At 38.5% G+C, this 26,348-nt stretch overlaps 1 protein-coding gene across 1 annotated transcript in view; it reads right to left on the bottom strand.

The window, feature by feature from the left end:
• PKP4 (plakophilin 4) overlaps nt 1-26,348 on the bottom strand; it is a 307,598-nt gene that overhangs the window by 166,551 nt on the left and 114,699 nt on the right. The window contains exon 2 of the mRNA XM_042781077.1: nt 18,871-18,983. Within this exon, the coding sequence (XP_042637011.1) occupies nt 18,871-18,983 (113 nt within the window). The remainder of the gene's footprint in view (nt 1-18,870; nt 18,984-26,348) is intronic.

Below are 26,348 nucleotides of genomic sequence, written 5' to 3'. Positions count from 1 at the left end.
CAAGATTATCTTCTGTGTCTGTGTTAATTGGTTTCCCTTTTCTTTGTTGAAGAGGGTCTGTGCAATCCTTCTGCCTAGTCCGCCATCTTGCCCCGCCTCCTCTGATATATTATTGGTAAACATTATGAATAGCCCTGGAACATTGTCTGATATAGTGCTGGAAGATGTGCCCCTCAGGGACCAGGTTTGCTGGTCTGATAGAGCCTGATGGAACCACTGAGACTATGGCCCTTACCTGCCCTTCAGGTCTGGAACTGAACCCACACCTGTGGCTTCCAGGCAAACAAAAGACATGCATATGAGTTGAACATCTACGTGAGGTAGATACACTCCTTGGAGAGAACAATCATGGGAGAAAGAAGGGCTGCTTATGCACAGGGAGCCAGCTCAGGGGGCAGGAGTGCATGGAGGGATGGACACAGGGAAGAGGTAACTCTTGGGAGGAAGTGAGAGGGGAGTTGTTGCACTGTGGTAAATTGTGGTCAAGACATAAGACGAAGTGTGAGTGAACTGCTATATGGAAAGTGAATTTCCTCTGTAAAATTTCACCCAAATCACAATTTAAAAAAAAAAAAAAAAAAGGATGTGTCCCTCAGATCAGAAGGCACTCAACATACGTATGACTGGGGAAGAGCTACCTCCATAAAGTAGAGTCAACCTTAGTGACATGGATGGAGTAAAGATTTTGGGGCCTCCATTTGCTGATGTGGCATGACTCAAAACGGGAAGAAAGTGCTGCAAACACCCATTAATAATCAGAACATGGAATATATGAAGTATAAATCTAGGAAAATTGGAAGTTGTCAAAAATGAAATGGAATACATAAAGAGCGATATTCTGACTCATAGCAACCCTCAATGGGCTTCCGAGGTGGTAAATCTTTACAGAAGTAGATTGCCTAGTCTTGCTTCAGTAGAGTGGCTATTTGGTTTAAACCACCAACCTTCTGGTTAGCGGTCAGATATCTTGGTCACTGTGCTACCAGAGCTCCTTATCTTAGGTGTTAGTGAGCTAAAATGGACTGGTTTTGGCCATTTTGAATCAGACAACCATATGATCTAGTATGCCTGGAATGACAAACAGAAGAGGGATGGCATGGCATTCATCATCGCAAAGAATCTTTCAAGATCTATCCTGAAGTACAATGCTGTTAATGATAGGATAATATCCACACACCTACAAGGCATTAATGCCAGTTAATGCCACTGTTATTCAAACTTACACACCAACCGCCAAAACCAAAGATGAGGAAATTAAAGATTTTTACCAACTTCTATAGTCTAAAATTGACCAAACATACAGTGAAGATGTACTGATTATTACTGGTGATTGGAATGCAAAAGTTTGAAACAAAGAAGAGTTACCGGGAGTTAGAAAATACGGTGTTGGTGTTAGAAATGATGCTGGAGATATCATGATAGAATTTTGGAAGACCAACAACTTATTTGTTGCAAATACCTTTTTTTTTTTTTAACAACATAAACAGCAGCTATACAAGTGGGCTTTGCCAGAGGGAGTACATGGGAATCAGACTGACTACATCTGTGGCAATAGGCGATGGAGAAGTTCAGTATCTTCTGCCAAAACAAGACCAGGAGCTGACTGTGCAATGGACCATCAACGGCTCACATGCAAGTTCAGGTTCAAGTTGAAGACAATTAAAACAAGTCCAAGAGAGCCAAAATATGACCTTGATTATATCCCTCTTAAATTTAGAGACCATCTAAAGAATAGATTTGATGCAGTCAACCACCAATGACTGAAAAGCAGAGGAACTGTGGGATGACATCAAGATCATCATCCAGGAAGAAACCAAAAGGTCATCAAAAAGACAGAAAAGGAAGAAAAGACCAAAATGGATGTCAGAAGAGACTCTGAAACTTGCCCTTTTCCGTAGCTAAAGGATAAGGAAGAAATGACAAGATGAAAGAGATGAACAGAAGATTTCAAAGATCAGCCTGAGAAGACAAAGCCAGTAATTACAATGAAATGTGCAGAGAGTTGGAGTTAGAAAACCAAAATGGAAGAACACACTTGGCATTTCTTAAGCTGAAAGAACCTGAGGAAAACTTTGAGCCTTGAGTTGCAATACTGAAAGGTTCTACAGACAAAATATTGACCAATGCAGAAAATATAAAAAAAAAGACAGAATGAATACAGAAGGTCAATATACAAAAATAAGTTAGTCAATGTTCATCTCTTTCAGGAGGTGGCATATGATCAAGAATCAATGGTATTGTTGCTGGTCTGATAGAGGCAGGTGTAACCCCTGAGACTATGGCCCCTACCTGCCCTTCAGGTCTGGAACTGAACTCACTCCTGTGGCTTCTAGCCAAACAAGAGGCAGGCATATGAGCTGAACATTTACATTAGGTAGATTCACTCCTTGGAGAGATCCATCATGGGAGAAAAGAAGGGCTGTGTATGCAGAAAGAGACAGCTCAAGGGAGCATGGGAGGGAAGAACACAGGGAAAAGGTAACTATGGAGAGGAAGTGGGAGGGAAGCTGTTGCATTGTGGGAAATTGTAGTCAATGTCATGAGACAAAGTGTATGTGAGCTGCTATACGGAAAGTGAATTTGCTGTGTAAACTTTCACCCAAATCACAATGCAAATTAAAAAGATAAGGACAAAAAAAAAAAAAAAGACACCCAATGATATCGAAGGAAGAAGTTGAAGCCACACTGAATGAAAGAACTGGCGAAAAACAAGGCTCCAGAAATTAACAGAATACCCATTGATCTGTTTCAACAAACCAGTGCTGCAGTAGAGGTACTTATTCATCTATTCCAAGAAATTTGGAAGGCAACTACCTGGCCAACTGACTAGCAGGGATCCATATTTTTACCCATTCCAAAGAAGGGTGATCCCACAGAATGTACAAATTATCAAACAATATCATCAATATCACATGCAAGTAAAATCTCACTGAAGGTAATTCAAAAATGGTTGTAGAAGCATATTGACAGAGAACTTCCAGAAATGCAAGGTGGATTTAGAAGAGGATGTGGAATGGGGGTTATCACTGCTGATGTCAGATGGATCTTGGCTCAAAGCAAAGAACACCAGAAAGATTTATTTGTGTTTTATTGCCTATATAAAAACATTTGATTGTGTGGATCATAACAAATTATGGGTAATATCGAGAAGAATGGGAATTCCAGAACACTTAATTGTGCTCATGAGGAACCTGTACATAGACCACGAGGCTGTCGTTTGTACAGAACAAAGGGATACTGCATGGTTTAAAATCGGGAACGGAGAGTATCAGGGTTGCATTCTTTCACCATACTTATTCAATCTATATGCTGAGCAAATAATGTGAGAAGCTGGACTACATGAAGAAGAACGTGGCATCAGGGTAAGAGGAAGATTCTTTAACAACCTAAGATATACACCTCTACTTGCTGAAAGTGGAGATGACTTGATGCACTTACTGATGAAGATTGAAGACTACAGTCTGCAGTATGGATTACACCTCAATATAAAGAAAACAAAAATCCTCATAACTGGACCAATAACTAGCATGATGATAAATGGAGAAAAGATGGAAGTTGTCAAAGACCTCACACTACTTGGTTTCATAATCAACACCAATGGAAACAGCAGTCAAGAAAACAGACGTATTGCATTGGGCAAATCTGCTGCAAAAGACCTCTTTCAAGTGCTGAAGAGCAAAAATGTCTCTTTGAGGATTAAGGTGTAGCAAACCCAAGGCATGGTATTTTCAATCACCTCATATGCATGTGAGAGTTGGACAAGGAATAGGGAAGACCAAAGAAGAGCTGATGCTTTTGAGTTGTGGTGTTGGTGAAGAATACTTAAAGTACCATGGACTGCCAAAAGAACTAATTAAATCTTTCCTCACAGAAGTGCAGCCGTAACATTCCTTGGAAGTGAGACTGGCCAGACTTCATCTCACCTACTTGGGTCATGTTGTCATAAGGGACCATTCTCTGGAGAAGGATATCATGCTTGGTAAAGTGGAGCATCAATAACAAAAGGGATATCCTCAAGGAATATGACTGACATAATGGGTGCTTGCTGGTCTCAGGTACAGCAAGGATTGTGAGGCTGGCACAGAACCAGGCAGTGTTTTGTTCTGCTGTACACAGGGTCGCTATCTGTCAGAGCCAACTTGACATCACCTAACAACTACAACAACACTGTTTGGTTTTAAGATGACTACAGGAGACTTTTTTTAAAACTTTTTTTTTTTTTTTAGGTGTAAGTTTACAGAGCACATTCATTTTCCAATAGACAGTACACATTTTGTTTTCTGACATTAATTACAATCCCTAGAATCTAATAGTTCTCTTCCTGCTTCCTCCATGTGGTTACCTTTTCCTTGTGTCTTTATTTTCTATGCATTCCTGCCTTCCGAGTTATCTCCCTGTGAAAATGCTGCCTTTCTGGTCACCTAGGGTTGACTTTCCTAAGGAGAGAACCTACCTGGTATAAATGTTCACCTCATAGGCCTGTCTAACATTTGGCTGGAAGCTACAAGAGTGAGTTCAATTCCAGGCCTGAAGGGTGACTATAGGTCATAGTCTCAGTGGTTTTACCACTCTCTCTCTGATCAATAAACCTGGACTTTTTATCCCTCAATGATTTTAGGTTTTATACCACATTTTTCTCCCAATCTATCCAAGATCTCCTATTTTGATTCCTAGCTGAGTAGCTGACAGTGGTAGCTGGTTACCATCTAGTTCTTCTGGTCTCAGGGTCATGTAGGCTGAGGTCCCCATGGTGCACTCATCCCTTGGACTAATTGTTTCCATACATTTTTTATTTTATTCACTCTTCTTTGTTCTGAATGAGGAAGAGACCAACAGTTGCATCTTAGATGGCCGCTTGCAAGGTTTTAAGACCCCAGTGCTTGCCAAAGTAGCATGCAGGACAGTATTTTCGTGTACTATATTGTGCTAATTGAGCTTCATGTCTCAGGGGATATTTTGGTTTAACCTTTAAAGATTACTTCAGGGGTTAATCTATCCTCCATGGCTCCAGAAAGTCTACTGCCTGTAAGAATTTGAAATTCTGTCCTGCATTTCCCCATTTTGATCAGGATTCTTCTATGAAATCTTTGATCAAAATATTCAGTAATGGTAGCTGGCACTATCCAGTTCTTCTAGTCTTATGGCAATGGAGTCAGCTGCTCATTGAGGCAACTAGCCACACTATCTTCTTCCTACTCCTGACTCTCCTCTTTCTTTATTTGCTCCAGCTGAACAGAAATTGTGTCTTGGGTGGCCACTTGCAAGCTTTTAAGACCCAGGCACTATACTAGGAACTAGATGGTAGAACAGAAGCAATAAACATGTTATTAGGCTAATTAATTGGGATGTCCATTACCTTGAAGATCCAAGTCAAGGAACTAAATCCCATGGGGTGTTTTGTTCTGCATAAGCAAGCTCAGCAACTACTTTTGTTGATGTTGTTGTAACTATATCTATCACATAACTTTTGCCAATTCAACTTTTTATAGGTAGATGACTAATTGAAAGCAATTACAATAATTAGCTGCGCAATTCTACCCTTAATCTAGGAAATTTTTCCATCACCATTAACTTGTCTTTTCACTTACCCTCTCACCCCTGTTAACTACTAACAAGCTCCGGTCTCTATACATTTGCCAGTTCTTACCTTTTTATATAAGTGAGATCATACTACATTTTTCCTTTTGTGATTGGCTAATCTTGCTCAGCAGAATGTCCTCAAGCTCTATCCATGCTGCAGCATGTATCAAGCCTTCATCTATCCTGCTGGCTGAGTAGTATTCCATAGTACATATTTACCACATTTTGTTTATCCATTCATTTGTTGCTGGGCATTAAGGTTGCTTCCACCTTTTAGCTATTGTGAACAGTGCTGCAATGAACATTGGTGTACAAGTCTCTTTTTGAATCTGCTTTTAAGTCTTTTTTTTTTTTTCATACACCTAGGAATAGAACTGCTGGCTCATATGGTGGTTCTTTTTTTAGTTTTTTTAGGAATCGCCACACTGTTTCCATAAATGCTGTTCCTCCATTTTGCATTCCTGTCAGCAATGAACAAGCATTCCAATTTTCCCACAACCTTGTCACCAATTGTTACTTCTATTATTAGTATTTTTTTAACCTTAGCTAACTTTTCACTGCCATTGAGTCAATTCCAACTCATAGTGACCCAGTTGGGTTTCCAAGGCTGTAAATCTTCACAGAAGCAGACTGCCTCATCTTTTGGCTGGTGGGTTTGAATCACTGACCTTTCAGTTAGTAGCCAAATGCCTTAACCACTATACCACCAGAGCTCCTTCAGCCATCCTAGTGGGAGTGAAATGGCATCTCATTGTAGTTTTGATTTGCATTTTTCTGATGGCTAATGATGCTGATCAGTTTTTCATATATTTGGTGCCCATGTGAGTGTCCTCTTTGGTGAAATGTCCATTCAAGTCCTTTGCCTGTTTTGTGATTGGCTTATTTGTCCTACTGATGTTGTCATGGTTTTACATATATCTTGGTTATTACATTCTTGTTGGATATATGGTTTCTGAAGATATCCTCCCAGTCAGTAGCCTGTCTATTCACTATTTTGGTAAAGTCTTTTATGAACAAAATTTCTTAATTTTTATGAGATCCAATTTATTTATTTTGTCTTTTGCTGTTTGTGCTTTTGTTACTCTATTAGATAAATCAATTGTTAAAAGCTAGGCCTACCATCATTGACATTGCTTTTCTTTCTATGAATGTTATGGTTTTAGCTTATACATTTAGATCCTTAATCCATTCTGAATTTGTTTTGTTATGTGAGGCATGGATCCTGTTTCTTTTTTGCATACGGAAACACAATACTCCCTATACTATTTATTGAAGAGACTTTTCTTTACCCATCAAATGGACTTAACACCATTTTGGAAAATCAGCTGACCACAGATGTGTGGGTTTATTTCTGGACTCTGTATTCGACACTGTTGGTCTGTGTCTACTGTTACTCCAGTACCAGTTTGTTTTGATTACTATAATTTTATGTTTTGTTAGGTGTCATCGAGTCAGTTTCAACTCATAGAGACTCCACGTACAATAGAATGAAACACTGTCCTGCACCACCCTCACAATTGCTGCTATGCTTGATTCCACTGTAGCAGCCACTGGGTCAATCCATCTTGAGGGTCTTTACTTTTTTCGCTGACCCTCTACTTTTCAGCTTTATTACCCACTGCCATCAAGTCAATTGTAACTCATCACAAGCCCCACCCCCTAGGTTTCCAAGGCTGTAAATCTTTATGGAAGTAGATTGCTTATCTTCTTCCTGAACTGCAGCTTCACAGTATGTTTTGAAATCAGGAAGTGTGAGTCCTCCTACTTTGTTCTTCTCTTACAACATTGTTTTAGGTATTTGGGCCCCCTTGTCATATCATATAAAGTTGAGGACTGGTTTCTATTTCTGTAAAGAAGGCTGCTGGAGAAACAAGAACAATTTTGAAATCCCATACTATAAAACTTAAGTGACTGTTTCTTGAATTCTAAGATATCATATTTTAATTTACTCAATCTTCAGCTCTATTCTGTTATCCTTCCACAATTTTGTTACCTGACAAACTGAACCAAAACTATAATTTCTCTGCATGCATGAAATATGAACATAGGTAATACCTTTTACCCATAAGCCTTGGTATCTGAAGGGTGTAGTGGTCTTTAACTGCTGATAAAAGGATAAAAGTATCATCTTTAGCCTGAGGGTCCAGCGGCAAGCTCTTTGCCCCCCCTGGGAATTCCTGAGGCAAGTGGGAGCCTTTGAAAGCTGTTTAAGGTACAGGTTTCCCCTGCTATTCAAAGGCAGAGTGTTCCTATGAAACCTTTTGTAAGCTGAAATGGCATAAAGCAAAGAAGGAATTACCATTAATTTATACAGGAAAAACGTTTGACTGTTCTCAGATTAAAAATATAACCTAATAAATCATACCAAATAACACATGAAACCTAAAATAACACTAACATATAGTGTTCACAGACACAGTTCAAAGCTATGGTGACTTAATGCTGAGATGTTGAGTATAATTCTCAGGGAAGAAGCTTAGCAACACTATTCTCACTGCTTGGAGTGTGCACTGCCTCTTTAATGTTGTTGTTGTGTTGCTGTTAAGTGCCGTTGAGTCGTTTCCGACTCATAGCGACCCCATGCACAGCAGAATGAAACACTGCCTGATCCCGCGCCAGCCCCACAATCCCTGCTATACTTGAGCCCATCATCGCAGCCACCATATCAATCCATCTCATTGAAGGCCTCCCCCTCTTTCGTCGATCCTCCACCCTACCAAGCATGACATCCTTCTCCAGGGAATGGTCCCTTCTGACAACATGACCAACATAGGTGAGACGAAGTCTGGCCATTCTTGCTTCCAAGGAGCATTCTGGCTGCACTTCCTCCAGGACAGATCTGTTCTTTTAGCAATCCATGGTACTTTCAGCATTCTTCGCCAGCACCACAACTCAAAAGCATCAACTCTTCTTCGGTCTTCCTTATTCATTGTCCAGCTCTTACATGCATACGAGGAGACTGGAAATATCATGGCTTGTGTCAGGCGCACCTTAGTCCTCAAGGAGATATCCTTGCTCCTCAGCACTTGAAACAGTTCCTTCGCAGTTGACTTTCCCAATGCTACACGTCGTCTAATGTCCTGACTGCTGCTTCCATTGGTATCGATTGTAGAACCAAGCAATGTGAATTCTTTGACCACCTCAATTTTCTCTCCATTTATTGTGATGCTGCTCATTGGTCCAGTTGTGAGGATTTTTGTTTTCTTTATATGAGACGTAATCCATACTGCAAACTGTATTCTTCAACCTTCATCAGTAGGTGCCTTAAGTCATCCTCACTTTCAGCAAGCAAAGTTGTATCGTCTGCATATCTCAGGTTGTTAATGATTCTTCCTCCAATCCTGATACCATGTTTTTCTTCATATAGTCCAGCTTCTCGGATTATTTACTCAGCATATAGATTGAATAAGTGTGGAGAAAGGATACAACCCTGACGCACTCCCTTCTTGATTTTAAACCATGTAGTGTCCCCATGTTCTGTTTGAATGACAGCCTCCTGGTCAAGGTACAGATTCCTCATGAGTACAATCAAGTGCTCAGGAATTCCCATTCTTCTCAATGTTATCCATAATTGGTCATGATCCACACAATCAAATGCCTTTGCATAGTCAATAAAACACAAGTAAACATCTTTCTGCTATTCTTTGCCTTGAGCCAAGATCCATCTGACAACAGCTGTGATATCCCTTATTCCACGTCCTCTTCTGAATCTGGCTTGAACCTCTGGAAGTTCTCTGTCAATATACTGCTGCAAATGTTTCTGAATTATCTTCAGTAAGATCTTACTTGCGTGTGGTATTAATGATATTGTTCTATAATTTCCATATTCTGTGGGATCACCTTTCTTTGGAATGGGCACAAATATGGATCTCTTCCAGTCAGTTGGCCAGGTAGCTGTCTTCCAAATCTCTTGGCATAACTGAGTGCGTGCCTCCAATGGGGCTTCTGTTTGTTGAAATATCTCTTTAATATCTGGCTGCAAAACAAATGCTCAATACTAGTTTCTCTTTTTGCCCTTTTTTATAAAAGCAAAAATCCTCTTCAGATTTTGTTTGGCTAGCAAAAACAAGTACTAATGTAGGTCTTTTGTAAAAGTAGAGTAGCACAAAGTGAGCTTTTGAGAAGCAGGAAATATCTGTATAGGTCTGACACAATCAAAGAGGGACACTTTTTGAGTGATGGCAAAGTTCTGTATCTTGATTGTGGTGTATGTCAGTTAGTCACAACTCAGCAAACTATACAATAAAAAGGGTGAATTTTATCGTATGGAAACCACATTTTAACAAATCGAACATAAAATAAAGTCGTGACTCCCAATGGTAAAACTATGGATTTTTCTTTTTATATTTTCTTCAACTTTACAAATTACTTAAAACAAACTTTATTACTTTACAGTCACTAAAACATGGTAAGTATATTTCCTTGGCCATTCCTGCCCTCTTTTAGTGCCTTTGGGTATTCAGGTGGGCAGAGGCTCCAGGCGGCCTTCTCTTTATGGACTATTGGGCCCTTTTATTGTCATCCCATATAGTTAAATCTAAACTCACCCAATTTGAGAACTATAACCCATTGATGATATTGCAGGGACAAAAAGCACAAAACCATGTTCATCAAAATTTGGTCTTGAAGATTGCTGCTTAGCTCCTGGGAGAAAAGCTGTGTAAAGGGTAAACTTCTCTCCTAGCTGCCTGTGCTGCGTAATTCTCCTGAGATGAGCTGTACACATCTCAGCATTCCTCACGGGCCATATCTGTTGTTAAAATGTGCACACCATTCACCTGCACAGTGACCTGCAACCCAAGACATGGGACATCTCAGTCACCTCAGAACTGTCATCCAGGACTCTGAAAGGCTCTGCAGACAGAAATAGTCATGGCAGGCTGCAGGCTTAGAGGACCTGAAATTGATCCAATATTTATATATGTTAAGTATAATCCTCCAGCCAAATTAAAGTGTTAGAACTGGATCCCTAGAGAATTACTTTTAGCTCAAGTCTATGCCATCCATTTATATCCCATTTAGCAATGGAAGAAAGCCCTGTGAGCCTGATTTTTTAATTAGTGAGAAGAGACAACTGTGGGCATTATCTGTCTCATCGTTTTACCAAGATCCCTGTGTGATTCTTACAGATCCCTGTGTACATGCAGATTTTTATATATACATAACCAGAGGACCCTGTTAAAATGCAGATTCTGATTCAGTATACCTGGTATGGAAATGGAAATTCTCAGCACGAGTTAGAAGCAGAATGCACTGGGTCAAAGATCTATTGTAAAATGTGGGTGTACCAGAATAATTACCGGAATGGGAAAACTTAACGCCCCGACAGAAACTTAATCTCCCTCTTAGAAAACAAGAGCAGCATGTGTGTTGCATACCAACCAAATCTCTCAACTGGCAGAGTCAGAAATAATGGTGCCTGAATCAAAGATGATGGCTGACTGTACGACTTTGAATGTGTGTAGCTCTCCACAGTCCTGGCAATAATCCAGTTTCCAGTATTGGGCTTGTGAAAAGGCTCACTGCGCCTCCTTCGAGTGTTCCATCCAGGGTTTTGACCTGTAATTCTTCCCATTCTGGTTATCAGTCTGGAACACCTACATTTTACAAATTTGGGTCTGTTCTGATTTCATTGCTGTGGCCATGACTAAACTAGTTCAAACCAGTTTGAAGCCCTCCTTTGAATTATGTAACTCATTAGCGTTTCTGTCTTTAGCATGGATACTAGCACTCAGAGCCAATACATGCAATGCTACAACTGGTTTCTTTATGCTATTTTAACCTTGGCTTCACCTTATTTTCCTACACTTTTTCTTCCCTTTGCCAGAAATTCTTCCCTCAGTTTTTAGTTTTTGTATTTTTGAAAGGTGTTTCAAATTCTTTTGGAATGAGGAACAACAGTAAATCCATACATAGCTATGGAATACTCAGTCCAAAAACAGAAAGGTCGTAATTTCTCTGTAAACTGACACCATACACCACTCAAATGAGGTGAAATATTAAATACGTAGATGACTGTATCACTGAATCAACCAACCAACCAGATGCTGTTGAACTGAATTAGACTCATGGCGACTCCATGAGTGTCAGAAGAGAACTGTGCTACACAGAGTTTTCAATGACTGATTTTTTTCAGATGTTGACTGTCAGGCCTTTCTTTAGGTGCCTCTGGGTAGATCTGAATCTCCAACCTTTCAGTGTGTTAACTATTTACACAACTGAGGGACTCTAACTACAGCACACTCAGTACAAATACTCGAACATTGCAACTTCTCTATTAACTGATCACATAGACCACGTTCAGGGCTTCTCAAGGTTGCAGAGATTATTTTTGATCTGATATATCATCTTTGGATATGGGAACCATCAATTCCAGATTAAGGATCATTATATATTGATATTGCTAAGTGTTATTAATACTTTTCTTGTGGCAGATATAAGAAGCCAGGGTGGTATCACCGTTAAGGTATTATTCGGTTGCTAACCAAAAAATGCCAATGGTTCAAACCTACCAGCTTCTCAGCAGCAAAAGAGATGAGGCAGTCGGCTTCCGTAAAGATATACAGCCTCAGAAACTCTATGGGGGCCGCTATAAGTCTGAATTGACTTGATGGCAGTGGTTTTGGTTTGGTTTGGTTGTAGATAAAACAAATGAAAAATCTTACCAGAAATGAGGTTTTCACTACTTGGTTTAGAAGATTACTATTTTCAAAAAATAATTAAAAGAAATATCAGGCAATTTTATTTTAATTAAGATTTTAATGTTTTAATCAAGGCATATAGCATATACATTACCTATGGTAACTGTGAAGTTCATTTTTTCAGAAAATTCCTGGTAGGCAAAAAAGTACATAGAGGCCTAGCGTTTTGGTTCTCTAGTGATGCTCTAACAGAACATATCACAAATACATGGCTTTAACAAACAGAGATTCACTCTCTTACTGTTCAGGAGGCTGAAGTCCGAGTTCAAAGTGTCAGCTCTAGGGACTGGGTGAAAGCCCCTTGGACCTTGGGCTTCAGCTCTGCTTCTTGCTCCCAGCCCACTGAAGCTGCAGGCTTCTCTTAACTCAAATATTTGCTGGCTGCTGAGGCTGACCGACCCGAGGTCAATGAGTAAAATGGAACAGTTCCAAAATTATTAAGCTACATAGCAGGCCACGAGTTCAAGTGCAGAAACAGTTCCAGGATCATGCTGAATGAAGACTCGGCTATATGCAGGGTCCAAGCATGCCAAAAAGCTCAGAGCCCTTTCTCAAAGCTGTCTTCTTATATGCTGGAAGTAGACCACATCCCTAAGGCGGCTATTGTCTGCCCAATACATTCCACCATGAGTTGATTACCAGTCTCATCATGGTGAATAACTACATCAGGTGCCCAGCAACTCAAAACCAGGACCAGCCAAGCTGACACATCACCTTAACTACGACATCTAGTTTCTCTACCTATAACATGACAAACATCTCATGGCAAGCATTAAAAATTAGCCTGTGGGATTACAAGTGTGAAAGGACTGAGTTGTTCATTTTTAGAGTCACCATTGGTAGAGCACAGGAGAGGGAAGGAAGAAATCCCATAGTGTATTATCTAGTCCAACTTAAGGATCACTTACTAAATAAGGCTTTTTGCCACTGTTCCTTTCTTATTCACAGGATAAAGCTAGAAATGGCAAACAAAATGAAACACTTTGAAGAACTGAAAAGGCAAATAAAGATATACTTTCATTTTCCTTTGAATCATTAATATCATCTTTGGGATAGGAAAATCTTACAGTTCACCTACCTTATCAACTCTGAGTTGCTCTATGAGTTGGAGATGACTTGATGGCACCTAACAACAATAACAACATCAACTCTGATGTAAGTATCCAAATAAAAAAATAGAAAAGATAACTACTTATTATATCTCTCATTTTGCTGACTAACCTCACTTCTAAGACTAAATTCAATCCAAAGGATATTTCATGGCATAAGCACAATCCACTTTTAATTTCCTTTGAGTAAATAGGAAATAGTTGTCAGGAAAGGGGTGTGGGTCTGAGAGGTAATTTCTATGTTTTTAAATCTCTAGATTTTGGTTCTGAGACTGGGAACCAGAAAGTGCAAGGGGGATCTTACACACAACACCAAAAAAACCTTGTCTCTCTTCAAGAACACAGTATTTTTTTTTTTCTAAATGCATTTTATTGAAATATAATTTATGTACAGTGAAATACACAAAAATAAAGTGACATGGGTCAATGCATTTTTTTTTTCTTTTTTTCAGTGTTCCCTCCCCTCCTGTCCTACCCATGGCAACCAACAAAGAAAGTTCCCCTCCATATATAAATCTTTCCTCGACCCTCCATAACAAGGAACTAGTTCTATATTTGTCCTTCTGTGAATAATTTATTTCACTCAGTATAAAGTCCTCCAAGTTCATCCATATAATGCGGTGTTTTGCAGACTCTACATTATTTTTTAGTGCTGCATAGCATTCCAGTATGTATACATACCATAGTTTGGTCATCCACTCTTCTGCTGATGGGCACATAGGTTGTTTCCATCTTTTTGCTATTGTAATTAGTGCTGTGATGAACATGACTGTGCATATATCTTTTCCTGTCCTGGCTCTCACCTCTCTAGAGTATATACCTAGTAATGGGATTGCTGGGTCAAATGGTATCTCCAATTCCAGCTTTCTAAGGAATTGCCATATTGATTTCTACAGTGGTTGTATCACTTCACAGTCCCACCAGCATTGTATGAGAGTCCCAATTTGTCCACATCCTCACCAGAATTTGTTATTTTCTGTCTTGTTGAACCCTGCCATCAGTGCTGGGGTGAGACGGTATCTCATTGTTGTTTTGGTTTGCATCTCTTTGATGGTAATGATTGAGAGCATCTTTTCATGTATTAGTTGGTCACTTGAATATCCTCCTTGGTGAAGTGTCTGTCTATTCATGTCTTCTGACCATTTTTCAACTGGATTGTTAATTCCTTTGGTGTTGAGGTATTGGGAGTTTTCTATAAATCTCAGAGGTAAGTCCCTTGCCAGATATGTAATTATCAGCAAATATGAATTTGTTCCTGTCATTTTTGTTACGTGCTTTTTCATGGTGTTGATTTCTTTGTTCCATATAATTTTCTATGCTGAGCTCGTTTTGTTTATGAATCATGTTATCACTTCCTTTGTTGCTACTGTTTTAGTATTTGTGAAATATTTGTGCTGGTCCTCTTTTTTATTTTGATGGGAAAGTTGATCATTTTTCTTTGACGTTACCCTGTGATTTATAATTTTCTTCCCAAGTTTAGAACAGTCCATTCTATCTTGTAGTTGTCTTGACATCCCTACCATGTGGAAGTTCTGTAACAACACAGATTTTTCCCTCTTTCTGGTTTGTAGTTGTCCTCATTCGTCAATTGATATCTCTGGTTCCCTGTTTACAATCTTGTAGGCTTATTTACTTTGGATACTTCCATAGCTGGGCTGGTTTCTGGGTTATATCATCATGTGTGTTAATTGTCAGTTGTTGCTTGCTGTTGTTGCTTCTCTGTCCAAACGACTCTCTTTAGGATCTTCTGTAAGGTTGGTCTGGTTTTAACAAATTCCCTTAATTTCTGCTTATCTGGAAATGCCCTAATTTCACCATCATATTTGAGGGACAATTTTGCTGGGTACATAATTCTTGGTTGAAAAATTTTCTCTTTCAGGGTTTTATATGGACCATCCCATTGTCTTCTCACCTGCATGGTTTCTGTTGAGAAATCTGAGCTTAGTCATATTGGGTGCCCCTTGTAGGTAACTTTTCATTTTTCCCGTGCTGCTCTCAAATTCTTTCTTTGTCTCAGTTTTGGTAAGTTTGATGATGATTATATGCCTGGGTGATTTTCTTTTGGGGTCTATCTTGTTTGGGGTTTGTTAAGAACACACTATTTTCTAATGGTTCCTTCCCAGTACGTAAAACTGGTTGTCACAGAGCAGTGTAATTATCAATAGTCTTCTTAAGGTCCCCTGAGAGGCAAACTAAAAACTGTGAAGAGAAAAATATGAGAAAAGGTAGATAGATATCCAGAGACACAAGGTGGAGAACCTAGTGGTAAAGCACTAACTCAATGAGCTCCAAACCGAGTAGGCTTCACTGAGGTTCATTATTTATTCAATGAACATTTGGCTGGGTGTCTACCTATTCAGTATTAGGCATTGTAAGGAGAGCTACGACAGGCACAGAGAAGCAGTTATGAGAGTCCAAATGAAGAGAGATAACTTTCCTTGAGACACTTGGGGAAGGCTGCAAGGTAGAGTGAGGTGAGCACTTAGTGGTGGCATCAAGGAGACACAGGGATTCATTGTGAGATGGGTGTTGGGCAACCCAAGCAGATTAATTATCTAGAGTTCACAGAAGGAAGAAACCCCCTTACTTGTAACTCTTAAGACTGCATAATAGATTCCTGTCCTGCTGCCTAGCATCTCTTCACTCAATATATCTTTCCTTACAACTGTATTATCAGTAAAATGGTCTCCTCTAACAACTTTCAGTAGTTCTTCTTTACAGAAGTAGAGAAGGTCAAGCTTATCATCACCCTGGTTACAGGTTCTCCACAACTGGATGCCAGCTAACCTTCCAATCTTATAACCAGCTAAGCCTATTCAGGACACACGCTAACACCACAAAGCCTCTTCATGCTCCTAGCACAACTACCATGTGGGATATATGCCTTTCCTCAGTTTTTCCCCTTCCTCTTGTCAGTTGTGCTCCCATTTCTGTGTGTCCAATTAATTCACCCAACATTCACAGACTGAGCCTGAGTAATGTGTCAGGTACCAAACTAGGTACTGGGAACCAGTAACATTTAATGACAGAAAGTATTAGTGACAATATGCATTTTACAGATTTTTAACAAACTTATAAATTAGCTAATTGAACTATACAATTAATGTAAATTTTAAAATAAAAAACTTTTACATTATTTAATATTTTTTAACTTAAATAAACGTATAGAAATAATCTAATAGATGTACAGATTCAACAGATGTTAACATTTTGTTATGCTTGCTCCAGATGACTCTTAAAAAATGTTACAGATTCAGCCAAAGCCTAAGTCTTGATATCTTCCTCTAACCTCCTTCCTAGACTTCCTCCAATGATAGCAAGTTTTTAGAGTTTTAAATCCAACTCTTCTGTCTGCTGATTCTTATTCACTGTCAAAGTTTTTAACTTGTGTTTTTAAATTTCTGATTGTAAACTCATTTTTAATGGTGTTAGTTTTTCAGCTTGGGATTTCAGAACAGTATAAGATAACTGCATTTGTACTCCAAACCCAAAGTGGAGCAAACTCGGAGGGCCAAGCGTGCATTCCTTTGAAGGTTATAGCTTAAGGCAGTAGTCCCAGGTTCCAAACTGTCACCTTGAGCGTGCCCAAGGCCTCATTTTTCTGTCCATGCAGGGGTGCCAAACAGAAAACCCAAATCATTATCTGGTGCTTGGCAGTGACACCAGACTTGCAGCAGAGGCAGCTCAAATGCTCTGGCTCTCGTTTCCAGTTCCTTCACCATTCCTAGTAGCTTGTACTTTCCTTTCTCTTTTGCCATTTCCTCCAAATATTGACTTTTATTATTGCTGTTGCTGCTATATTTTATCAACTATTTCTAGGAGTTTTTGCAAGAGAATTTCTATGTTAGCTTAGTTAGCTAGGCTGGTGGTTTAAACCCACTAGCCACTCCTCAGAAGGAAGTTTGGGGCAATCTACTTCTGTAGTGATACTGCCTCGGAAACCCAAGGAGGAGTTGCTATGAGTTGGATCTGACTCGACAGCAGTGTTTGGCTTGGTTTGGTTAAATTAATTCTGTAAACATTGAATTAATTTTCTGAATAATGTAGAAATTGTATTTTTCTAAACCAGCTAGCTGGTCCATACTTGTAGAAACATATAATACTATTTTACTGAGTTTGTGACTTGTTCTTTTTGGTGCTAAAGGTGTGTTTATGTTATGTGCCATCGAGTTGTGTGCCATCAAGTTGGGCCTGACTCATAGCTACCCCTCCTTGGGTTTCCGAGACGGTATCACTAGAGAAGTAGATTGTCCAACCTTTCTTCCGAGGAGTGGCTGGTGGGTTTGAACCGCCAGCATTCTGGTTAGCAGTCAAGTACCTTCGGCACTACGCTACCAGAGATAACTTTTTTTTTTTTAAAAAAACAATGGAATTTAAACTAATTCTAGATAAAGAATGATCACAATTTTATATTTCTGTTTTAAAAGGTTCACTGATCTTATTTGTACGCTTTATACTTTACTAATAAGCAAACCAATACGCACAATTCTCAAGGCTTAGATACAAAAAATTCAAATGGACAATTTACCAGCCGAAGAATAAAATTTGTAACAACATCCAGCTAGAAAAGTTAATCTACAAGCATAGTTCTTTTCATGAAGAAGGATTTTTTGGCTATAAATATTAGCAGATACTGACAAGTAATACAATTAATAGTTATAAATAACTGAGAGGGAGTTATTAAGGGCACATCTATAAAAGAGTAAGCAAAGAAAGCTTAAAAAAGTAGTAGAAATATTTTATGTTAAGCTTTATAAGAATGTGTAATTACTAAGAAAGGAATCCATAGATAGGATAAGCAATTACTTTACCAACTGGATCTTGTGACACTAATTTTTATAACAATGTTTTTAAATAGCATAAAAGATGCTGTTTAAATAAAGAACAACTGTGATTATAGGTAGTTTTTTTTTTTTTTTTTAGTAATATACTGTCTTTACATTTACTATATTTGAACACACTAAATTATTTTATATAGTAAATATTTTATCTAATGGTTCTTCAGATTTGTAGAAAGACCCAAAGTAAATGAGGGTATTTTTTTTTTTTTAACGCTTACTAAATGTCATCCATTTAGAAATATTTCTTAATAAAAAAACAAAGGAATCCATTAATACCAGCTCTTCAAAGCACCAACCAATTTGAAGTTAATTTTATCAAATGATTAAAAATTAACTGTAAAAACCATTCTGTAACTGTGTCTACCTATGAGAAATCAAATTTACTAGTACACAAGTAAGTAGTAGCTACTGCTACAGAACTTACCAACACCATATAAAACACTTTAAGCACAGGACTGAAGGATAATCAATATTGCAAGTGAACTCTCAAAATTAGAATAAATTGACATTTTTGGCATCAATTCAAGAAGACATATTAACAGTGACAATACTAATAGAATCATCTGCTGCAACCGGGAAAGCTTAATAAGGCATGTAACTAAAGGACATGTAAAGATAGAGCCATCTTTACATCTGTACCTGGTGCTGGCGATGCTTGGTGATTCTGCTCCAAGCCTACATCTTTCTAGCTGACTGGCAACAATCTGCCTTTCCACTTCCAGTTCTCGGGTGAGTCGTTGAAACTGAAGCTCCTGGGATTCAAGGAAATAAAAGCATATAAGGTGCCAAGGTTTGCTGCTCAGGGAGATTTATGAATGAATGTACATCATAGGAAACATAGGAACACACCCATAACATAATGCTTAGTATGGCTTTGTGAAATACAAATTTTTGATGGAATCATTGGCCTAAATAAACTACTATTTGTAGCTTTGTCAAATTTGAAGGCACCAGGATATCAGCCTTTGTTTGGAACTGAAAACCATACACATCATCTTTTGTCCCCTTTTTTGGGGGGAGGTTCTAACTGAGGTCTTTTAAATGCTACTCAACTGCAGTGTCCTATTAAAACTTAAGGTTTTCAGAGACCTTACTTGATGTGTCTACAGCAGGGGCACATCAAACAATATAAGTTCTTTATCTTCAATGGCTAACTGTTATATTCCTCTTAATGTATGTGAGCATAGCATTAAAAATATACATCCCCATGGTAAGAATCACTTTACTATGTTTGATACAAAGCCTTCTAATTGTTAAGAAAGGAAAAAAAAAACCATCATTCCTATCTCACAGAAAAAGTCTTGCTATATTTGTCTACCATATGAGCAACAAAATTTTGATATTGTCACAAACACATTCATGTGTCACTGTGTGAAGGGGAGAAGTTTAACCAAAAAAAAAAAAAAAAAGTGAAAGATTGAGCCATAATACGGAATTTAAAATTGTATTAAAAAGCTAGCAACACTGCCTAAAGAAATTACATTATGCAATGTATGCTGCATCTCCAAGGTAAACAAGTTCTACTATAGGAGCTGTTTTAACTTTATTTGTACTTACGTCATTGTTAACTTGATGAGATTTTAATAAATAAGAAGCATGTCATTCTATAAAACTACAGATCAAATCAAGTATACTCCAAAGGCTTTAAGCCACAAATAACATCTCCAGTAACACTTCAAGCTCCCCTATGCCTTATCATCTATTTATAAGTCTACACAAAACAAATACTGAACTGTAGACTAATTTGACAATGACTGCTAGTTTAAAGGGAGCTCTGGTGGCACAGTGCCTGAGGCATTTGACTGCTAAACAGAAGGTTGGTGGTTCAAACCCACCAGCCACTCCTCAGAAGGAAGACTGGGCGATCTACTTCCATAGAGATACCACCTTGGAAACCCAAGGAGCGGTCACTGTGAGTTGAAGTGACTTGACAGCAGTGAGTTTGGTTTGGTTTGGCTAGTTTAAAATGCCAAACATGTAAACACTAACCCCAGAAACTAATCAGAAATAAGACTGCTTAAAATATCATTTATAATATTAACATTTGTTTGCAATTAAAAAAAAAAAAAAGAAAAACACATTCAGTCAATAAGTATATTAACTCCTGTGGAGTAAGACAAATGTGCATTCTTACTTGACAGCATTGGCTTGGCAAATTCCACAAGCCATTCTTAGAATAATTTTGAAGAAAGTTACTGATCTCCTTATGGCTTTCTGATATTAAGAATCATTTTCTAATGAGCCCATTGGTGTAGGCCTATTGGGCAGGGCCTGAATGAATACTGTATAACACAAGCATAGTATAACAGGTAAGTGGGACAATGCCCACTTCTAACAATTCCTGGACAGCTGGTTTTTAATTAATGCTCAGCAACGGGAGACCACATAGATTAAAAAAAAACTTGCACAACACTCAGTGCCAGGATAAGTGAATTTAAGACAAATAGTGTGTTTGCCCTTAAATAGCACCTTTTTTTTTTTTTTTTTTTGGTGACAAGTTTCCATTTACTGAGTCCGTTTACTTAATTTTTTATTAAATACCCCTTATCCCACAATACTGCCTGCTGGGCCAAGAAATACACATCAGTGAATCCCATATAGACCCTGAGCTATCACATTACCTTTTTTCTCTGACTTCAGTGCCTATGAGGGACTAAGGATTGTTTTCCTCATTTTGGGACGGCTATAAGTTACTAGGGTAAGAGTAAGATATGTTCCAGATTAGAACACAGGGGGAAAAAAATTTCTTAGACAAAAATTTGTAGTGGATATTTATGTTTGTGGCTACCTGGGACTTCTCAGCATTCTTTCAAGGGAATGGTTGGGAAATTTCCTACATCAAGGGAGAAGCAAGAACTTGCTTTCACATAACTCCTCCCTTGGAAATGGAGATAGGTGACTTTGGTTCTGCCAAGAAGACCCATGCATGCTAGACTTTTGACTCAAGTTCTTATACCAAGATTTTGACTCCAGAAAAGAGAGAGCTCATTTTCTCACCTTTCTTCATCTTCTTGCTGCACTCCCTACAAAAAGCATTCAGGTCAAGTTCCTTACAAGGAAATGATTGCCATACAAATCACTGTATCTAAGGCTTCGTGGTAGCTCATTCAGTGGTTTCCTTATCTGACCAGTTTTGTGGTATGGACAGGGACACTGTGGCCTAGAAACTTAATCTCAAGTCTTGTTTTCCAGTCCTTGCAACAACTCTGGGAATTCACTAATACCTACATAATAAACCCCCTTTCTGATTATTTAGGCATGCTAGCCTCTGTTTCTGGCAATGAGGAACCTTAACTGTTACGTCTATTAGATGTCAGATTGCTAGAAAAGACTACAATGCAACTAACATTGTTTTTTTAAAGTTGAATACTTCCTTTAACATTCTTATGGATGGAACAAAGTCCATTTTACATCTCTACTGGCTTTGGAGCTCATAATTTTGAGTATCACTGCTACTTTTCTCAAAACCCTTTTACCTATTACAAGCCTGCACTTCCCACAAGGAAGACTACATAAAAGGCCCCAAAGTAGAGTGTTATGAAGCTATAAAGCATGGAATTTTTATGTTACTCAGTAACTGTGAATGTGCATGAATACAATTAACGTTTGCTTTGTTGTAAAGTAAGGAGCAATGGTGGTGTTGTGGTTAAGGCATTTGGCTACTAATCATATGGTCGGTGGTTCAAACCCACCAGCTGCTCTGAAGGAGAAAGATGGGGCAGTTTGCTTCCATAAAGATTTACAGCCTTGGAAACCCAACGGGGGTTGCTATGCGTCGGAATCAAGTTGATAGCAATGAGGGTTTTTTCTTTTTTCAAATTGTAAAATTACTAGTATTACTACGGAATGTAATTTGAACACCCGCAAGTGACTGGCACCAACATAGATGATTAGGCTATGAGTATTTGACAATTCAGTTTCTACTGGCTTCTTAGGCTGACTGAAGAGGAAGATTGTGTTACATGGTAATATAAAAACATATCTAATGGTTACTAAAATATCACTTATCAAGATGACTATGTAGAGAAATCATATATAATTATAAAATTTGTATAATTTGTTTTCTAAGTATACATAGCTGATCCTTAAATTAGTATCCAAGAACGGTTATCTAAATCATAGGGGAATCTCACATTTGTTCTGTTTTGAGAAGACAAGGAAAACAATGTCAAAAGCTGTTGCCAAGGATTATTTAATAATATATGAAAATTTCCTCTTAAATTTTGGCAAGTAAATCCATAAACAGAAAGTCAAGGCTACTAATATGCTATAAAAATGGAGTCTATTCACAGGTACTGGATATACTGAAAAATATTTTTTTGAGTGCGAGACAAGGGAAGAAAAGAATACAAAGCTTATGACTGGTGTGTATGGAGGAGAGAGGTATATACTACCCAAGGAAGGACTCTTTGCTCTAGCATTCAGAAAGTGACCTATGCACCTTCAGGGGTGCTTCAAGGGCATGTCCTTCTGGGGTGCTTCAAGGGAATGTCCTTCTGGGCAGATCACATCCACGTACTGATTGAGGTAGGAACATAAAAGCCTGGCCAAGAGTCATTCCAGAGATCTTCTTGAGGTTGGCCAAGGTTTTGCCATGTTGCATAATAGTTGGACTTTTCCCTGGCTCAATCCTGTTTTTCCATCCTGTCTCCTCCAAAAGTGTGGATCCCTAATATTCTGCATTCAAAAGTCCATCTTAATGAGAACTCAACCTCAGACAGTCTTATTTTTTTACTTCCTTTTATACAATGATAAAATTTTTCTCTTGTTCTTACTTTTGAAATATTGCAAAATACTTCAAATGTATAGAAAAGTACAGGCAATAACACTATGAACTTATGTGAACTTTATCTAGCTGCAGCAAATCTTAATATTTTGCCACATTTGCTACATATTTTGTGAGAAATAAAACCATACAGATACAAAGAAATGCTCTGGTTTCTCTCCTGGATTCTTTTTCCTTCTTTCCCCCTCTCCCAAGAAGTCAAACCATTGTTCTGAATTTGGTGTTTATTATTCACATGAGTATTTTATATTATTACTGCTACATACTTATAGATTCATAAATGATAAATATTATTCCTTTGCATTTTCACATAATTTACATATCAGTGGTACAGTATACAGTTTTCTGCAGACTGTTTTTATTCAATTATTTTGAGATCATTTATTTTCACTGCTCAATAGCATTCCATTGCATGAATATGTTGTTGTTGTTATGTGCCGTTGAGTCGGCCCCGACTCATAGTGACCCCTCCTTGGGTTTCCGAGGCAGTATCACTATGGAAGTAGATTGCCCCATCTTCCTTCCGAGGAGTGGCTGGTGGATTTGAAGCGCCAGCCTTCTGGTTAGCAGTCAAGTGCCTTAGCCACTATGCTACCAGAGCTCCCTGCATGAATATAGCACAGTGTATTCTTATGCTCCCATTATGATCAACCCTTCAGATGTTTCCAATTTTATGCAATTATAAGCATGCTGCAAAATATACATCTTTCTATAAGCCACCTTGTGCACATGTGCTAGCCTTCTCCAGGATAGAGACCTAGCCATGGATTTGCTGGGTGCTAGGGTGAAAGGTTTACTGTACCTTCATCTCTACTTGATAATGATTGCCAAAGTACTTTATATTCCACTCACCAGTTTCTCCATGTACTCACCAATACGGATTTCTATTACTGGGCTTACTTATTTTTTTTTTTTTGGTGGGGAGGTGTAATCTGATGGGCATAGAATGTTATCTTGTATATGCTTTATTTTCTGTTTCCCTGATTACCAATATCTTTTCCTATGTTTATTGGCTATTTAGGTTTTTGAATCTCGTAAGTATCAGAAATCCTCAGAGGAGAATTTTTTCTCTACTGCCAGCATCCAGAGCAACGAAAATGTCTCTGCTTACCCTCTTCTGTAGACTGGTTTCTCACTTACCCTTATGGCTAAGGTTGTCACTTTGTAAACTCATGCTTCCAGCAAGAGATCTCTCAGTAGACCCACCTTAGGCAGACCTCTTACGTAGCCACTGGAAAGCAAGTTCAAGATCTACATTTGACAGATACTTTCAGGGTGAAAGTCAAGGAAAGATTTCATTTCAGTTTTGGTTTCTGTGAATTCCTTGTTTTCTATCTAGCTTACTCTTGTTTTAAAAATGAGAACTTAAACACTTTTCCCAGCATATTAAGTTTCCTTCAGTGGAAAAACTGGTTAGAGTATTGGATCCACTGAATTGTCAGAAATGGTGGTCTCAACAGTTTTTTAAAGTATTTTTTTTCTTATTATCTTTCAGCTGTTATCAAAAGGGAATTTTACCTGTACTTCTTTCAATTCATTATTTCTCTGTGTGTCTTGTTTAGGGGTTAGCTTAGCCTACATACTGTACTTTTGTTTCAATACTTTCCCATTTTGAAAATTTCTAGTTGGTCCTTTTTCATAATTACTTTTTATTCATTTATCCCTGCTTTTATTTCATAGTTTTTGGCTGCTCTGTAATGGAAGGTCTTCCTTTAATTAATTAACTCTTCATATATCTCAAGCATCTCACTCTCACTCATTCACTCACTTGCTGCCGTCAAATTGGATCCGACTCATAGTGACCCCTCCTTGGGTTTCCAAGGCGGTATCTCTACAAAAGTAGACTGCCCACCCTTCTTTCAGAGGAGTGGCTGGTAGGTTTGTACCGCCAGTCTTCTTCTGGTTAGCAGTCAAGTGCTTTAGGCACTATGCCACCAGAGTGCTCACATACTTATTTTAAATCTGTCAGACTAATACAAATAATTATTTTCATCTGGAATAACTCATGATAGTTTATTTGATTTAGCTGTTTTCTTCACAGCAGATTCTTGGAGTGTCTGAGAATCTGGGTTTGTATGCTTACTTGGAGTAAAATCTTTTCCTTTTCCCTTTTCTTTTGTCTACCTAATTGTTAACTCTACCAGTCTATCAGGTTCTTCAGTCTACAGTGAGGCACTAAATTGGTACTTCAGTGTCCCTTTCCAACAGAAATACTAGGAAACTGCATATCTAGTCATATGGCTACTGTTGCCCTCCCTTAACTTCTGGAAGCCCCAGGTAGGTTTCAGTGCTCCAACAGGCATGGTTCATCCTCCGTGGCTTCCAATTTTTCTTACTCTCATTAAATCTTCAGTGTTGATGGCAGTGAGGTATCGCCTGACCCTTTCCAACTGTACTCTATGGAAGCTTCACTACAGTGTACATACTCTCTCTCATATAAACCCTTCTTTTTCTCAGACTGCTCTCCATCTCTGGTCTTTGACTGAAATGTTGTTCTTTCCTGATAATACTGGTTTTTTACAACCCATTCTGGGGAAGACTATGCATACTTTCACAGTGAATACCTAAGAAGGGAGTTCTGGCTCCTTGTGATCTCTATTTATTAGCCTCAAGCTGTTTATAACATCCATTATTTTCATGATACTTCTGTAGTGATACTGCCTCGGAAACCCAAGGAGGGGTCGCTATGAGTCAGGGCTGAAGGCTGACTCCACTGCACGTAACAACAACAACAACAACAATAGGATTTGTAGTTGTATCACCTCTAATATTCCTGATACTGGTAAATTATGCTCTCTTTTTTCTTTATCAGTAAAGAGTATCATTCTTCCAAAATGTACAAAACATACTGTCCTTTGAGGCTCATGCTATCTAGTGACAGCATCACCTGCCCACTTTCATCTTTAGCATCTATTTGCTTCAAGTAATTCTGACTCACTAAGCATTCAGGAATAGCTGCAGTGATGAAAACTAATAGCAGCAGGAACTCGTATCAGGCCATGAGCTGTGACATCATTAACTTCCTATCCCCACATTGATACTTTTTTCCTTAGGTCCCTCCCAGGTTTAGTGAAAGGCATATCCCCTTCTTGTCTAGGCTAGCCATCTAATCCCTTCTACCTCCTTAAGAATCCTGCTTTTTGCCTCCAAATCTTCAATGTTTTCTCTCAGTTTATAAACATACTCAAATCTTCATCTGAAAACATCTTCTAGATCTCAGGACTCCTCTGTTGTTGTTGTGTACCGTCGAGTCACACCTGACTCATAGTGACCCCTCCTTGGGTTTCCGAGGCAGTATCACTAAGGAAGTAGGATTGCCCAACCTTCCTTC

The sequence above is a fragment of the Orycteropus afer genome, unplaced genomic scaffold (assembly GCF_000298275.1).
Source record: "Orycteropus afer afer isolate SDZICR_OR568_19922 unplaced genomic scaffold, OryAfe1.0 scaffold00084, whole genome shotgun sequence".
Classification (NCBI taxonomy): domain Eukaryota; kingdom Metazoa; phylum Chordata; class Mammalia; order Tubulidentata; family Orycteropodidae; genus Orycteropus; species Orycteropus afer.
This window is presented reverse-complemented; position numbering and strand designations above follow the sequence as displayed.